General features: G+C 37.0%; 1 protein-coding gene across 1 annotated transcript in view; it reads right to left on the bottom strand.

The window, feature by feature from the left end:
* The window catches only part of LOC113656445 (metabotropic glutamate receptor 7), a 207,154-nt gene that overhangs the window by 84,864 nt on the left and 105,412 nt on the right, over positions 1–16,878 (bottom strand). Inside the window, exons 3-4 of the mRNA XM_027167722.2 lie at positions 11,499–11,634; positions 11,050–11,204 (exon numbers count right to left, since the gene is read on the bottom strand). Coding sequence (XP_027023523.1) covers positions 11,050–11,204; positions 11,499–11,634 — 291 coding nt within the window. The remainder of the gene's footprint in view (positions 1–11,049; positions 11,205–11,498; positions 11,635–16,878) is intronic.

The following is a 16,878-nucleotide window of genomic DNA, read 5'->3' as shown; positions in this document are numbered from 1 at the left end:
CATTGTCTCAGATCCTGTGGACTCATTAGATTCATTTGTTCATTTTAAATATAGGATTTAACATTTAGCTTATAGCTCATATATATATACACACAGTATATATATATATATATATATATATATATATATATATATATATATATATACATCATCTTATTTTGTATTCTGCCTTTATACAGTATATATATTCCTTTAATTTCTTCTTTTCAGTAAAATTAGATATTTTTTTTAGGACAGTTGTACAAAGCATTTTACTACATGTCAGTGTGCATGTAACAAATAAAATTTGAATTTGATTTTGGATTTTATTTAGAGTGAACTATTAATCCTGGCTATTTCTAATCTAACATACACGGTGCATTCCTAAACCCTTCTTATTTGCATATTCGTATAATTACAGCATGTAACCTATTTAAATAATGTCTTCTCTCATGCTTTTCCATCAGTAAGCAAAAAAAAAATTAAATAAAAAAGTCACCATGTCAATCCTCCTGAGACTCTGGAGACACAACACACCTTTCTCTGATTGTACAAAACACATGATATGAAACACACACTGGTTAATTTCTAAAGTGTCTGTTGCTAAGCACCGAGCTGGAACATTCTCCCACCACATCATTTCACACTGTACACAATGCTGCTAGCTTTGCTACGGAACACGGTTTTATAACCCCGGGTTAAAAAAAAAAAAGAGTTGCTAACCCTGCTCCTAAATTACAAGTGTGAAATAGTCCTCAGGGTTGAAAGCACGGTTTAAAATGACAATAAGTGCAGTGTGAAAAACTCTGTTGTGTTAAATACATCTAAGTGCTGCTAAAGTTTGACATGAGCTAGCTAGCTAACCACTGATTCTAGGAAGCTATTGAAACCCCAACATCATCTGACTAAGTTAGCATGCCTGCTAACATTTCTTTCCTTAATGTACCGAGGCTGTGTTCACTTCCGCATCACTGAACGTATGTCAACACATAAAAAATGTAACTACACAAGACCAGGGCTCTCAGGTTTTGAAGACAGGCAAGAGTGACACCTCCAACACCCCAAGAAAATACAAAGTATTTGTTTCATTTCCATTTATTAATTGTGTGTGTGTGTGTGTGTGTGTGTGTGTGTGTGTGTGTGTGTGTGTGTGTGTGTGTGTGTGTGTGTGCGCGCACAAGAGAGAGAGAGAGAGAGAGAGAGAGAGAGAGAGAGAGAGAGATTATGACTGGTGTTGTTTATTGTACTGTAAGTGTATGTTACCTTTTTGGACTCCTTTATCATTTGTAATGTTGCTCCCATGTAAAACAGTTTGGCTCAAGCCCAGCCATTTTTAGGGTCATGATTGAGGACAATGTCCCGTCCAGAGACAAGCTGTTTCGTGTTGAGGTTTTGTTCTAACTGACCATTGAAAATACCCTCTGTAATGAATATGTTTTTTTTTTTCTTCATTGGTTGTTGCGTTAAATCGTGCCCAGATTGTGCTATTTTCTGATTGGCTGATAAGTGTCATTCCTGCCCGGTTCCATAGAGACAGCGGTGCGGACTAATACATTTTGGGCACTGCGGCATATTAAATATATGGTAAATAGTCAAAAAGTTTTTCTGTGTGAGAAATACAATGTGTGGCAGGAGAGCGTGAGAAAAGACCGAAATGCGTGTCTGTCACTCTCAATGCGTGACACTTGACAGCCCTGCAAGACGATTTTCACCAGTTCTGATTCATGCTTGGTCACTTTAACTTCTATTTAAATGAATTATTAAGTCATCGTGTTCTCTACTCTTTCTACCACTAGTTCTAAATGACTTTTTTTTTTTCCAGGAAAGACTGTTGTATTTTTTCGGATGTTTACAGCCACTGCTGCAGCTGTTCCACAGTGTGTGAAGCTCAGCAATTAACATCCAAGTTTATATTTACTTTGCTACAGCAGCCAAAAGTTGTCCTTGCCACTCAGCAATGTCAATCACTTATAAATATTAACATTGTACCTAAAATAGGATCCTGACCTCATTTTATATTAGTGGAAATGCACGAAAGAGCGGGGTTTAGCCACACCACGTATAGGCCTGGTTTAAAAAAAAGTGATAGAAACTCCATTTGGATTCCAGATCCATTACTGCACACTTTCTCATTCATAATTTAGCATCTTAATGTAGTTCCACAGCTTTGAGTTGTAGTTGATGGTCTTTTTTCCCTTCTATATATACGATCGCCCTTGAGTGAAGAGGCTCCTCACTAATGACAGCCTTTATCATGAAATCTCTTCAACAGGAAATTGTTAGCTGTCAAAAATAACAGCCCCAAGCAGATAAAAGCTCCTAGCAGAGTCTGTGTAAAAGTTTGAAGCCAACAGCCTGACTGAATTTACATCCATGTGAGTCAGTAAACACCTCCGTAGACAATGGAGCTGCTGTCAAAGCAATATGGCTTCGTGCTTCAAGATCACATCTAACCATTCAGGGAAAGCATCAGTTGACACAGCCTGGTCCTGTCAATCCAGTTCACTCCGTTAATTCAACAAATCCTTTCAGGTTTACTGCACTTATGAGGCCCAGGGAAGCGCTTGTCATAAAATAAAACCCCAAGAGCAGTGTAACAGTCAGTTAAATCGTAGGTCAAACAGCGTCGATCTACCATATAATATAACCCTCTTCCCTTATCCAGGGTGTCTCCAGGTATCCTTAAATTACATTTACTGCATTTTAAGTCTCTTTTTCAAGGCTGTTGACAACCGCAGCAGGTTGGTTACGTCTGAATATGTAATAAAGTCTGTAAATTAAAGCTAAAGTGTGTATCGTTATTGAGTTGGGGGAGAAAGCAGTACTTTATAAGAAGCTGTGAATCATCCTGATTATCGGAAAGGACAAAAGAAGTCTATTGGATGGTGACTGGCAGGAGCCACAGCCAATCAGGAAAGAGTGGAAGTTTTTTTTTCCTTCTTAAATTGGTAAGGCATTTTTTTTGTTGTTTTTCCAATTTCTTCTGTTCATATACAGAATATATATAGAAAAAGCTTTCCTTGCTCTGTGTGCAGTTTTATCTATTGATATTTGTATTCTAAACTCCCATCCTGTTTAGCAAGTTAACTAACATAAGCCTACTGGATGTTTTTGTGGGTTTTGGTGTGTTTTTCAAGTAAGTCCATCTTGAGAAAGGTGTGTAGTTATATTTATTGTGTGCTCACTACAGTCACAGCTCAGTCCAAATCAGACACTCTCTTTTGTAAGTAGCTGATATTTTTCTACCTGAAAGAGTAAAAAGAATGCCATTTTATATAAATTACTGTTTATTTGTCATTTTCTAGTGCAAGTAGTATGAAGATTCTAACATGTTGAATATTTCTGTATGACATATTCAAATAATAAATGTGAAGAATGTTAAAAACTTCTTGCACTCAACACTGTCAGCTTTGTTTATATAGTACAGTAGAACAAGGGCAGGGCTTCCAGGCACTGATGCGGATTGAGAAGAAAAATCAAGATGGCTGACAACAATCTGGTGGACAAAACTTTTACAAATGTCTTTCAAATTCGCTCTTTCTGTGTGATTTATTTTTCAACGTATTCTGCTAAATCAATTGATATCATTTGCTATAGACTGGGAAACAGTTTGTTTTTTCCGATACAAGCCTTGTAAAACTCATACAGTAGGGTACATTGTGCGTAGTGTAATTGCATTGTGTGTAGTATTTCATTTGGGACACAGCATAAGATCAATTAAATATTACTCACATACAGACATACAAACTCATTTCTATTGAAAAGCCATATAGCAGACTGAGGTTTAGGCAAATAATGTTGAGTTATAGCTACAGCAAGTGTACTGTGGGCCAAAAGTGGTTCATCTGTAATCAGCCACATTTTTTAATACAGAATTTTTCATGCATTTGGAATCTTGGCCAATAAAATATAGCCCGAATCTATCCAACCATATCCATATTTAATTTTGGCTTGGCAGTAGATGGACTGTACGTTCTGGTCCATATCGTGCCTGAGGTATTGTATCATTAAGGTTGTTCTGGCAGCCAGAACTGGATGTGTTCATCAAAAAAGCATTCCATAGTGTTTTGTGCTCCAGATGAAAGTCTGGTCATAGTCCAGTGCTGAAAACATAGCTATTCATATAGTTTAAAAGGTACAAGAAAATAAATTAGTATATGCTCCTCCTTGGTAGCACTGTGTGTGTGTGTGTGTGTGTGTGTGTGTGTGTGTGTGTGTGTGTGTGTGTGTGTGTGTGTGTGTGTGCTGGGGGGGGGGTGGTCAATGGTTAATACTCTATACTAATGACCCAAAGGTTATGAGCTTAAATTCCGGGGCTGACAGAAAATTACCGGGGGATCCTCTTCAAGATGCTTAATACATAAAACTAACTGTATCTTGCCTCAAATGTTATTCTATAATGGTTTTCCCATAAGCACCACATGAAATTTCATCATTAAATGGTAGAACAAGCACTACATCTCTCTCTCTCTCTCTCTCTCTCTCTCTCTCTCTCTCTCTCTCTCTCTCTCTCTCTCTCTATTTTAAGTGACTGGGGAATGGGGAAAGTCCAAAGCAGCCTCACACAACATTTTGCAATTGTTTCATTGTATTTCATATAAAAGTTTTGTTTTTTCTTTTATCCTCTTAAACCTGCCTCTAACAATCACACTTCCAAGCTTTATGAAATACATTCTTTGTATGGTGCATAAAATAACATGAAATTGTTGGTCATCTGAGTTATAAAAGAGGAATTAATTCTAATCATGCTATCTGTCATCACCAGATGATTCACTCTAAATGTGTAGTTTCTTCCTAATATCATCTCAGGGAGTGTTTCCACAGCACTGTCACCTCTAGCTCACTCATTAGGGATGAATTTTAGGTTTCATTTAAAATCCAGTGAATCACATCATTCACTATGCAGCTACTACGTATGAAACCAGTCCATGTAGGAAAATTTATATGAGAAATTCTGGGCTTATGACACTTCAGATAAAGTGACTAAGCCTGCAGTGACGCACTAGATATTTGTAATGCCATGACGTGATAGCCTATAGTAGGTGAAATAAGGCCCACAGCTTTAGAAAGGGGAAAAAAAAACATGAAAATGACCAGCACTCATGTGCATAGACATCACTGTGGATCTCCGTCTCCTTCGACGCGTTACGTGGCTCATTCTTGCACCAGTGAGCTCGTACCAGATGGAAACGGGAACATCACACCTTTAGATTGATCATGCTGCAGCAGTCATCAGAGCAGCGCTGATTAGGAAACACACAATGATTAATAACAGCAGGCGAGCTGTTTGTGAAATTTCTCTGAGGAATCCATTAAAAAAATAAATAAAACATTTCTTTTGAGAAACTCAAATCTTCCTGAGATGGTCATTTCGAAGGTGAACAGAACAGTAAAATATGTTGATTAATACTCTCGCTCTGGCGGAGAAGGTTTTCAAGGCGAAAGGACTCCTGGAGAAATTTATTGCCGTCATCAAAACATTTTTCTCAGTCTCCTAACTTCAATATTACACAAAGTTCTTAACAACTTGTTTTCTGTTCATACAATCGGACTCGTTTAGCTAGTTTCTTTTGCTGACCTGGCTATAATTTTCCTTTAAGATTCCTTTTTTTAAAGATGTATAATTAAGCAATTAATTACAGCAGTAATGTAGCTAGAATTGAGCTTGTGGCACTAAGTGAAAAAGTATGAAAGAAAAATGAATAACACCTCGGAAATTTAACACAAAGGAAAATGTTTTAGGAGATGAAATATTAAAGGTTTGGACAATTAATTATTTATTTTCCGCAGAAAATATATCTCGGTGAGCTTTTGTAAGAGCAAAAGCTTGGGGGAGTCTCGATGCAGTAGTTTTGGATTAAATTTAAGATAGGTAGTACTGCATCGTATCGCAGAATTATGAATACCATGGCATCCAACATCTATTTACTTTTTATTAGTTCAAACGTTTTACCCACAATGCAATTTGAGTTTGATATTTCTATCTAAAAGTGTGTCTGTCCAGATCGCTTACCTCCTTCAGCGTTCATGCTAATACTCTAAACACAAAATCTTATCCATTATATTGGATTTTTCATCATTAAACTTTGTTAGAAAATGGTGCATGAGAAAAAAAAAAGTGTTTATCTATAATTTGCTGTTCATATACACAAATCGTGCAATTAACAATTGTGCAATCCAGAGCTCTCGCTGTCAAAAAGCCATCTATGACAACACACAATAAGCAGCAAAACAAACAGAACCAGCTGGAGGTCACTGAAGAATATCGAGTTCCTGCTGCTACTTTAATGTCCAGATTAAAACTGATGACTGAAAGGCTACATTATAAATGAATAAGAGAATGCGTTGTGCTCAATAGGAACCAGATATGAACCTAAATCAAAAAGCTAATGGTGCCAATAAATAATTAATGGTGATTAATTAATCACCATTAAGTGCAAAGTTGTTCTTTTCTTATGAATAAAGGGAGAAATGGAGCTCTGCCTTCTAAGTTTTACACACGTTTCACTTCCTCTTGCATCTCTGAAGTTCTGTAACTATACCTGAACTTGGCTGAAGCAGGAAGGACTAGAGTCAAAAACGTTTTATCTTACAAGACTGGAGTGTAAATGGATCCCAAACATTACCTGATAAAAGGATTTTGAATCATAAACATCAGTCCCTTAATGCTGGCCAGAAGCAGATCAAGAATTGGCATGAAATATGTTTTGCTTCTCTATGATTTAGTTATACAGTTAAACAATGCTGTGTGAGGGGTATTTTTTGGTTTTGCACCTTAAGTCTTGATATACAGTACAGACTAAAAGTTTGGACACTCTCATTCAAAGAGTTTTCTTTAATTTTATGACTATGAAAATTGTAGATTCACACTGAAGGCACCAAAACTATGAATTAACACACGTGGAATTATATACGTACATAACAAAAAAGTGTGAAACAACTGAAAATGTCGTATTCTAGGTTCTTCAAAGTCGCCACCTTTTGCTTTGATTACTGCTTTGCACACTCTTGGCATTCTCTTGATGAGCTTCAAGAGGTCGTCTCCTGAAATGGTCTTCCAACAGTCTTGAAGGAGTTCCCAGAGATGCTTAGCACTTGTTGGCCCTTTTGCCTTCACTCTGAGGTCCAGCTCACCCCAAACCGTCTCGATTGGGTTCAGGTCCGGTGACTGTGGAGGTCAGGTCATCTGGTGCAGCACCCCATCACTCTCCTTCATGGTCAAATAGCCCTTACACAGCCTGGAGGTGTGTTTGGGGTTATTGTCCTGTTGAAAAGGTGGTGTGTCCAAACTTTTGGAAGGTGTGTCCAAACTTTTGGTCTGTACTGTATATTTTTTTGGGATTGTCTCATTACCTTTGCATGCACCTATATGTGCTGCTGTTTCACTGCTCCGGCCCTGTGACTTTACTTTTGTCATTAAAAAAATACCCGAAATTTGTGTCTAGCACCTCTGAGTCTGTTTCATGACATCTACAATAACCTAATGACCTAAACACTCTCTAGTGGTTTGAGAGATCACAAAGTTATTGATGTTGCTCTTTCATATAGCCATATAAAGAAATGTAAAAAAAGTGTTTAGTAATACAAACACAAAGACACCATCACAAAGAGTGGGGTAAAAATGCTTTTAGGAAAACTTTTAGGATTTTTTTTTAAAATGCAGCCCTGATTATGTAACATCATGGTGGGCTGTGTAGATAGATGAGCATCATGATTAGTTCTCATGTTCCAGAATCCCTTCCCGATTCCCTGACTGTTTGTCAGCTCAGCTCACTCGGCTCGTCCGGAGTAAGCTATGCGTTCTGACAAGCTGCCAGCCAGACTTCAGCATGAGTTAGCTAACTGGGGAATGAGCAGCCATTGTAGTGCTACACCACCTCACTTAACACCATACCTCTTAGCTCTGTAATGGAGCAGGGCATTAAAAGTGTTGCTAAAAATAAGCCAGGACTGTTAACAATTCATAGCTAACATGCAAAGCCTATTTTTCTTCTTGAACCGTTTGTACAATATTTTGTTGGAATAATGAAGCGATGTTAATGTTTTACAATGTGACGATACGTTGTAAGCGTTAGAAGAAAGGAAATCTTGTCTGATTTCATGCAAAAAGTAGGGCAAGCCCATTATCATCACACACGGAGCCTGGGAAAAGAGAAGGCAGACGCTTTCAATGAGATGACGTCATTTTTCCACTTTGTTTGTTCGCTCTGTTGGGATGCACAGACCATGCGTCAGCGCACAAGCTGTTGCATATTCTCTTCAGCATCAGATCAAAGGATAATGTACTTCTCACTGGTTTGAAGAAGCCCTTCAGATGGGGAAGGATGTTACACAGAGGAGGAAGCAAGTAAATGAGCTTACCAAATGGGCCGTGAGTTGACACAAGGCCATGTGCTCTGCTCAGACATTTTCCTTTGCAAATGATCTGGTTTGGGGTGACGATGCCCAAGTAAACATCCATTTTGATAAACCCCAATTCATCATTAACTGCTTTGTCTTTTTCTGTCTCAGGATACATAGAACACTAGTGTATCAATTATGGACAGTCATTAACATTAACATACATTCACATGCTTGTTTAGCAATTTTGGATAGCCGATCCACTTCCTGCACGGTTTTGTGGAATTAGAGGAAACTGGAGGATGTTTGAGGAAACCCATGTGGAGATGAGAAGGACATGCCAGAATCCTAACTGTCAATATCATGAGCTCTGGAGCAAACCAGGGACCCTGAAGCTGGGGACAGGTATTGCTATCTACTTCACCACCATTCTGCAATAAGTACCAGATTGTATATAAAAGAAGAAGAAGAAGAAGAAGAAGAAGAAGAAGAAGAAGAAGGGGAAGAAAATGTAGTAGCCCTCATTTGTCACATACATTACAGCACAGTGAATTTTTTATTTTTTTTTACATATCCCAGATTAATTAGTTGGGTCAGAGTGCATGGTCAGTCATGATATACAGTAGCGCCCATCGAGCAGATAATGTTAAGGGTCTTGCTCAGGGGCCCAACAGTGGCAGCTTACCAGTGGCTTGGCTTTAATTCACAGTTGTTTATTAATGGCCCAGTTGCTAAAAATAAATGGATCCATCACAGAAAATACACTAGCCTATTCCAAATACTAGATTTGTCCATGTCACTCTTATGAAAAAATATCATGGTGTTGGTCCTGGTGACACATTTCTAGATACTACAGTATTTGACCAAATCTTTTATGAATAATTTTATTGTTTGTCCTCAAATATCCTTCACTTGGCAAGACTTAAATGTACCATTTTCTATTTCTACTTTCTCTTTCAGAATGCTCAGTATTTAGAAAGGCAAGGCTGCAAAAAAAAAGTCCACGTTAGTGCATTTATCAGCAAATGGGGAGCAGGCCCAAGCCACAAGCAGGGAGATGTTATCACCACAAAAAAAGTGCCGTGATATATCACATGACATAAAGCCATACTGGAAAAATGGTCAGTCACAGCAAGAAGTCTTTTATCCATGGCTGCCTTGTTGTAAAGCAATACCTGTACATATAATTCAGACTGCAATATCTAGCTCAAAGTGAAATAATTGATAGAGATTTTACGGTAAGTTTGAAACACCTACAAATTCAAAGTCCTCTTCAAAGCCCTTTATAAATAACAGACATTTAACAATAAATTAACCAGTGGTTTGGGCTGTGCAAGAATATCTGTTAGACATCTATTCTTTGATTACATTGGCTTTTCTCATTCATCCTTTTCTTTCTCTTGCATCATTTCCATAATCCATTCATCAGTAACTGCCCCTGCACAAGGGGATCACAACAAAACATCAGTAAAGGCAGTTAGTTTATTAAACCACTGCTCTCGAGTATAATAAGAAAATCTTTGGGCCAGTTGAAGATCAGTTCTCCGTCAGAGAGTAGCTCTCAACCAGTTTTGAACATGGCAGTGTTCCCTTTGGATTCAAGACTGCACCAGGGATAGGAACGTTCCTATTTTGTACTGAAATGTGACACAGTTTTGCGACCACCAGGGAAATCATATGCCATTTCTAACCCAGATGTCTGTCCACTTGGACAAACTGTATGATGTAAAGATGGAAGAGCCAGATCACATGGCTTGTGCTATATAACATACAGTGTGGTATATCATTCTCTTTGCGATGCCAAAATTTCTAACCAGGTTCATGCTGATCATATTATATTTCCTTACCTACCCACATCTGTGATTTAAATTTAAGTAACTAGTTTGAGGTATCCACCATCCAGTGGATCCTTACCTCGATCTACACCCTGCAATTGTTGAAATGCATGTTTTCCTTCGAATCAAACTTTCGAATCAAACATTTGTAACAGTAAATCCCTAAGCAGAGAAAAATTATATTAAATATATAGCTATATTAAAAACTGATATTTTTCTGATTATTATTTGAATCCCAAATACAGATTTTTAATATGCCAGTGCTTCAGTGCTATGCTACTCAAACTCTGTGCAGTCTGTAGACTGAGCACGACTTGGCAATTTAAATCCTACCATCTAGCTGTTTACTTGTTTGTCTCTTCCAACAAGCAGTTTCTGACTATGAAGCAAGTAACTCTATTATTATTAAGTCGATATTTTCTAGATGATGACATCCAGATGCTGAAGTCCAGACTTTTTTAACAGTAAATGACAAAGTGGCAAATAAGCAACAATTCATAAAACCTAAGTGGATTGTTTTTCTGGATTCGAAACCCAGCTATCCTTTACGATTAGTGTTTGAATCGTAAATTCAGATTTTTAAGCATGTCAGTACTTCTGTGTTGCGATTCGGACTCTGTGCCGTCTGTACATTGACACTAACCAAGACTTCCTCTGCATGGGAGCTGTGAATACAGCACAATGATCTTATTAACCTTTGACTCAAATATCACTGCATTACAAACTTATTTCAGACAGTGTATTGCTTTTCAGGAAAAAAAAAATCTTTCTTCACAGTTCAGGTTTGCTATAACTTGGTTTCTAGATTTCCCAGCAGAAGTAATGCATCAAATTTCATAGTATGTATGGGATTTGGAAGCATCAATGACAGTAGAACATAACAGAATTATCATACCATTTATAGTGGCTCGTTTCGGTAGGATGGTGATGGCTCCCTCTGCTGCATCCTCCAGGCCGTGAATCGGGCTGTACTTTGCCCCCCAGCTGTCAGACCCGATCCATAAGAAGTGGCCCATTTGGTCAGCTCTTTTACTAGCATTAAGAATCTCCCTGCAAGAATATCCAGACATCATCAGTCTGTATGGTGAAGAAGTCCACTATGAATATCTTTTGAGTTTCAGATAGTTTGGAGCATAAAGAATTTGGCTCAACACAAAAACATGACATAGGTTTCGGTTGTGATACTGACAAGCCCAATTCACAGCACACTTGTAGTTTCCAAACTAGTTTGACATATGTCTGTTTACCAGATTTCGAGTTTGGTGTGAGTCTACGAAATAAGACAGACTATTCCATTTCTCTGTAAGGAGATTGTAGTGAGGTTTCTCGTAAACAAAGGCTTACCGAATGTCTTCATCATAAGCAAACATAATCACTGCTCGCGCCTGACGGGTATCAAGAAGCATCCGGATAATCTTGTCGAAATCAGCTTGTTTGCGGTCGTGTGGTATTTTCAGGGACTGGGCAATGCAGATTCCACCTAGACAGAAATGAAAGGGATATTGTTTTAGTACATTTTGCATTATAAGTCTCAGGGGAACATACTGTATGATTAAGAGGACATGACGGCTTCTTCATTTCAAAGGCAAAGCCGACAAATCAAGGTCTTAAGCAATGAAATGTCTCTAATTTCTGATTCCAGTATTAGTATGGAGACTCGGTGGCTTAGTAGTTAGCACCTATGGGATTGGGGGTTTGATTCCTGCCTCTAACATGTATGCATGGGGATTGCATGTTCTTCCCTTGATTTGAAGGTTTCCCCTGGGTACTCTGGTTTCCTCAACCAGTCCAAAATCCCACCAGTTCATAGTGTCTATTCATGAAAGTTTGTTGCCATGCAAGTGTCTAGTTTTCATCTCCAGCCTCCTCATAATCCTGTGTAGGATAAAGCGCTACAAAATCTAAAGTGTGATGCATGCAGTATAGTGTTATAAGTGACCAATATATGGTTTGCTACACATGGTCTCATTATCAAGAAGCATCTGGAACCAGTTAACATGCTGGCATTTGAGGTGTTAATAGCATCTGAGTAAAAATAGCATTAACCAAACTGTACAGTTAGGTGCACGATAATAAACTCAAATAAAAACAACAACAACTACTACTACTACTACTTCTACTACTACTTCTACTACTACTACTAATAATAATAAGCTGATGCTGATGATGATGACTTCATTGTGTTTCCTGCCGTGGATGGCAGAATCAATGGGATCAACCTTCCCCTCAATTCTCCTTCTATTATAAGATTATAAACCACTCTGTTACAATCTCAGCCTTTGAGCTGGACAGTTAATGGTAAATACTCTTTTGCTTATTCACCTCTGCACGATGATTGTCATTGACACTTAATGTTTATTTATATGACTCCAAGCACTGCACATGTGGCATAGGATGACTTTTGTTGTGTAGCAGTAGCACTTTTTTTTCTCTCACAAGCATAGATTTAGAAAATTCAAAACGCAATAAAGTAAAACGCATAAAATAAGTCAAGCTGTAAAAGTTTAGCCTGGCTTCTGCAGGATCTTAGATGTATGGAGGAGTCTGGCAGATCTCTCTCTTTCTCACACACAGACACACACACACACACACACTTCCCTGGCTTCATTTGACATTCTCAAGTTGCTATCCATACAAATATCAATGCAGGCATTTCATTCTGCTTACGTAATTATATAAAATGGATGGAAAGATTCTTCTCGGTCATCTGTTTTTTGTTTTTATTTTTATTTTGGAAGCAGGTGGTTGTCAGTCCATGCCATTGTATTGTATTCCAAGTACTGTTGTAAGTTGTTGAGTATGGTAAGTATGGGAAGTCAAGTTGAAGAAGCATTAAACGACTACTGTTGGACTAACTGAAATGATTAAACAGATGTTGCTAGAAAGGAAGCACAGCCCCCTGCGTGAAAGCAGAGATCCGATTAGACTTTGGTAGCTTTAAGTGCAGGAAGTAATTCCAGGCATGCAGACATGCTAAAATTATATATATATATATATATATATATATATATATATATATATATATATATATATATATATATATATATTACTGTGGTGCAACTTATGTTTTAAGACATGGCAGGTCTTAGGGTCACTGCATGACATCACGTTAGCCTTTCTGCTCTGAATAAAGACACAAATGGGAAGAAATTCAATCCCTTTCAACCCCACTATGATTAAATTGACCTGTCAACTAATGTTAACCGGCCAATTATAATCTTCCTGAAGCATGTCAGACAGTACTACGCTTGACTAAATTGACATCGACAGACCCTGCAGATAACAATTATAATTAATTCTGCAAAACTGCTGAATTCTTTCCATGACTTCCACTCATGAAGCATCGCATCTTGACAGCATAGGAAAAGGTGTCATCAAAACAAACTGTGTCATTAACTATACAAGTGTGTAGAAACTGGACCAAACTGATTTTTCTTCTCGCAGGTTTTATGCTTGCAGTGCAAAAGGTAACAAGTTTGATTTGGTGTTTATGGGGATTAATAAGTACTGAAATCTGACATAAACATACATAAGCGTATATTCCAACATCAGCTGTAAATGGAGGTAAACAACTAAACCATCCGTCCTGAAAACTTTGCTTTGTTGGAAAACGTAAAGTCAAAACTTTTCTTTTGATTGTTACAAAGAATTTACATTGGAAACTCCTTCTAAAAGTAATCCCTATTTCAAGGATTAATTTGTTTTTTTTTTCTATCTGGAACGTACACTATGCACTATGCTAATTCCTAGGAACTAAAACCTTTTGTTTGTCTCTGAACTTGGTGTTCATGTGGTTACATAAGCAACTACAACTGACATAAACATAAATAAATGCTTATTACTACATATGAGCCGTTTTAAAAACTTTTAACTAAAGTTTTTTTGTTTTTTATTTTACTAACCATAATTTTTTAAATGTTAACAATAAATCACAATCTTTAATTTTGCATTATATTAATCTTACATTATTCTTTCTAATAACCTTTTGTACTATGTTTATGTTCTATAAAGCTGCTTTGAGACGGTGTCAATTTTAAAAAGCGCTATACAAATAATTGAATTGAATTTGAGTTGAATTGAATTATTTAAAATATTCGTAAGACTCTCATCCATCTCATCCACTTACGCGTTGTCTGCCGTCTTGATTTATTTTTCTCATCCACAGTCAGTACCTGGTTGCACCACCCCTCGTTCACTATGTACTCAAAGCTCTGAGCACTGAGTGCATAAAGTGTCCAACATTCCACACTTTATGTTTTTCAGTTGAATGAGTGCACATAAGTACTTGAAGTACACTTCTTCTATTTAGGATTTTCAGTGCTCACACTTTTTATGCTACGGTATATACTGTATTATGTGATTTGGGACACACCTTGACATTTTCTGCTGTACTCTCAAGCTTTTTTTTAGTTGATTAGCATTTGTTGGTGAGTATGACACGATTTTGCTTATAGTTAAAAGCGTTATACTGTACTTGCTTATACATTCCTTGCTTCATATCAATGGTTCCTGTTGAATATTTTGTTTCTGACCTACAAATCCAAAAAAATAAATAAATACATCAGCCAATAAAGTGTCACATCTCAACCTTACTGTACTGTATGTCAATCTATAATCTGTCACATGACTTAGAGGATATGTCTATGTCTACCTGTCACCAATTTCAAAGCAAACAGTCTTTATGTCAGCTCTTATCATCTTTGTTCAACAATGTTTAACTAGGTTTATCTCAACGGCCGTGGTGAAAGATTTAATGTACATGTCATGTAGCCCTATGAAAGCCCTATGCACTCATGTATCCTCAGTACTAAACCCCATACAGTCTCTTTCATGAGATCATATTTTATGGAAAGACATTTCAAAAAAAGATTCCCAGAGTTTTTTCCCTTATGAACTGTCGTGTATTGCTATCTTGATAACAATTCAGCCAGCAGGCCGTCAGATTCAAAACCCAAGCATAATTTGTAATACAAGCACATGCACTGAATTAATCTGAAGCTCCTTTGATACGAGAATGAAAGCCATATCCAGTCTTTAGACACTTTCACGGCTATCAATTTCCACTACATAAGAACGTGACCCGACAAAGTTAAAAGCTTTGGAAACAGCCGTCCGATATTTTACAGGGCCATTACCCCCTATTTATCTCTTTAATGCAGGGTGTCACCTAAGGGTTCTGGCTATTTAAAGCAACTGCACTGACTTTTCCTGGATTTTAATTCCCAGTCTTACAGTGTATGGAGTGACCAGAATGATCAGAGGTTTTAATCCAAGAATAAAAATGACCCGCTTCCTTTCCACAAATCTCAATCCTCCAATAACAAGTATTTAATTTTCAATATTCGGTACCTGACGGGAACTGAAACGGATTGATTTTTGGATTTTAAATAAAAAATGTGCAAAAAAAAAAAACAGCATGTAATTTTGTATTGGAGCAAAAATACTTTTATAGAGCTACTAAAATAATTTACAAAAAAAAGTTAAATTTAAAAAAAGTTAGATTCAATAAGTATTCTATCTTTATTGCTACATTAGCTACCATCAGAAGTCACATTTTTCTGGAACAGTACACATCTAAAAAAAAAAGCTCCTGAAAACAAAAGTGACAAAACCAAACAAATCCTGGACAATGTTGCTGGATAAAAATTTTGCTATAATAATAATAATAATAATAATAATAATAATAATAATAATAATAATAATAATAATAATAATAATAATAATAATCATGAATTAATGAATGAATTATTATTATTATTAATAATAATAATAATAATAATAATAATAATAATAATAATGATAATAGGGGGGCACGGTGGCTTAGTGGTTAGCACGTTCGCCTCACACCTCCAGGGTTGGGGGTTCGATTCCCGCCTCCACCTTGTGTGTGTGGAGTTTGCATGTTCTCCCTGTGCCTCGGGGGTTTCCTCCAGTTTCCTCCCTAGGTCCAAAGACATGCATGGTAGGTTGATTGGCATCTCTGGTAAATTGTCCATAGTGTGTGTGTGTGTGTGTGTGTGTGTGTGTGTGTGCCCTGCGATGGGTTGGCACTCCGTCCAGGGTGTATCCTGCCTTGATGCCCGATGACGCCTGAGATAGACACAGGCTTCCCGTGACCCGAGAAGTTTGGATAAGCGGTAGAAAATGAATGAATGAATGAATGAATGAATAATAATAATAATAATAATAATAATAATAATAATAATAATACAATTTCCAAGCTTGCAGTGTGCCAAATATACAGAGCACCATTAAATCTATTATTAACTATTTGAAATAATATATCTAGAGAAAGCCATCCACCAAAAGTGAGCAATGATCTAAAGAAGGGATTAGTTAGAAATGCAATACTACAGACTTTGTGTATATTCAGCACATAAAGTCATATACATCAAGTTTATGTAACACTTCTTATTGTTCATAGAGCAAACACTTACGCAAGCTGTGGTTTATGTTAATTACTTTGTATACAGACCAGATGACCGTCACTTCTCAAAACTGCATAGTTTTAAAGCTCTGGAGTCTTTTTGTGTGAAAAATGTGGCTGAACATGTTCTTGAATAAAACTGACAAATGTTGGTGTCATTTTTTTAGAAAAAAAATGTTTGATAGGAATGTAAAAAAAAAGAAAGTAAAAAAAAAATGTCTGGAAGAAGGAAAAAAACACTAAAGCGATGTCTGATTAATAGAAAGGTTGAAGTGTTTGTCACTTGCACACCTTTGT

Source organism: Tachysurus fulvidraco, chromosome 2, assembly GCF_022655615.1.
Source record: "Tachysurus fulvidraco isolate hzauxx_2018 chromosome 2, HZAU_PFXX_2.0, whole genome shotgun sequence".
Taxonomy (NCBI): Eukaryota; Metazoa; Chordata; class Actinopteri; order Siluriformes; family Bagridae; genus Tachysurus; species Tachysurus fulvidraco.
This window is presented reverse-complemented; position numbering and strand designations above follow the sequence as displayed.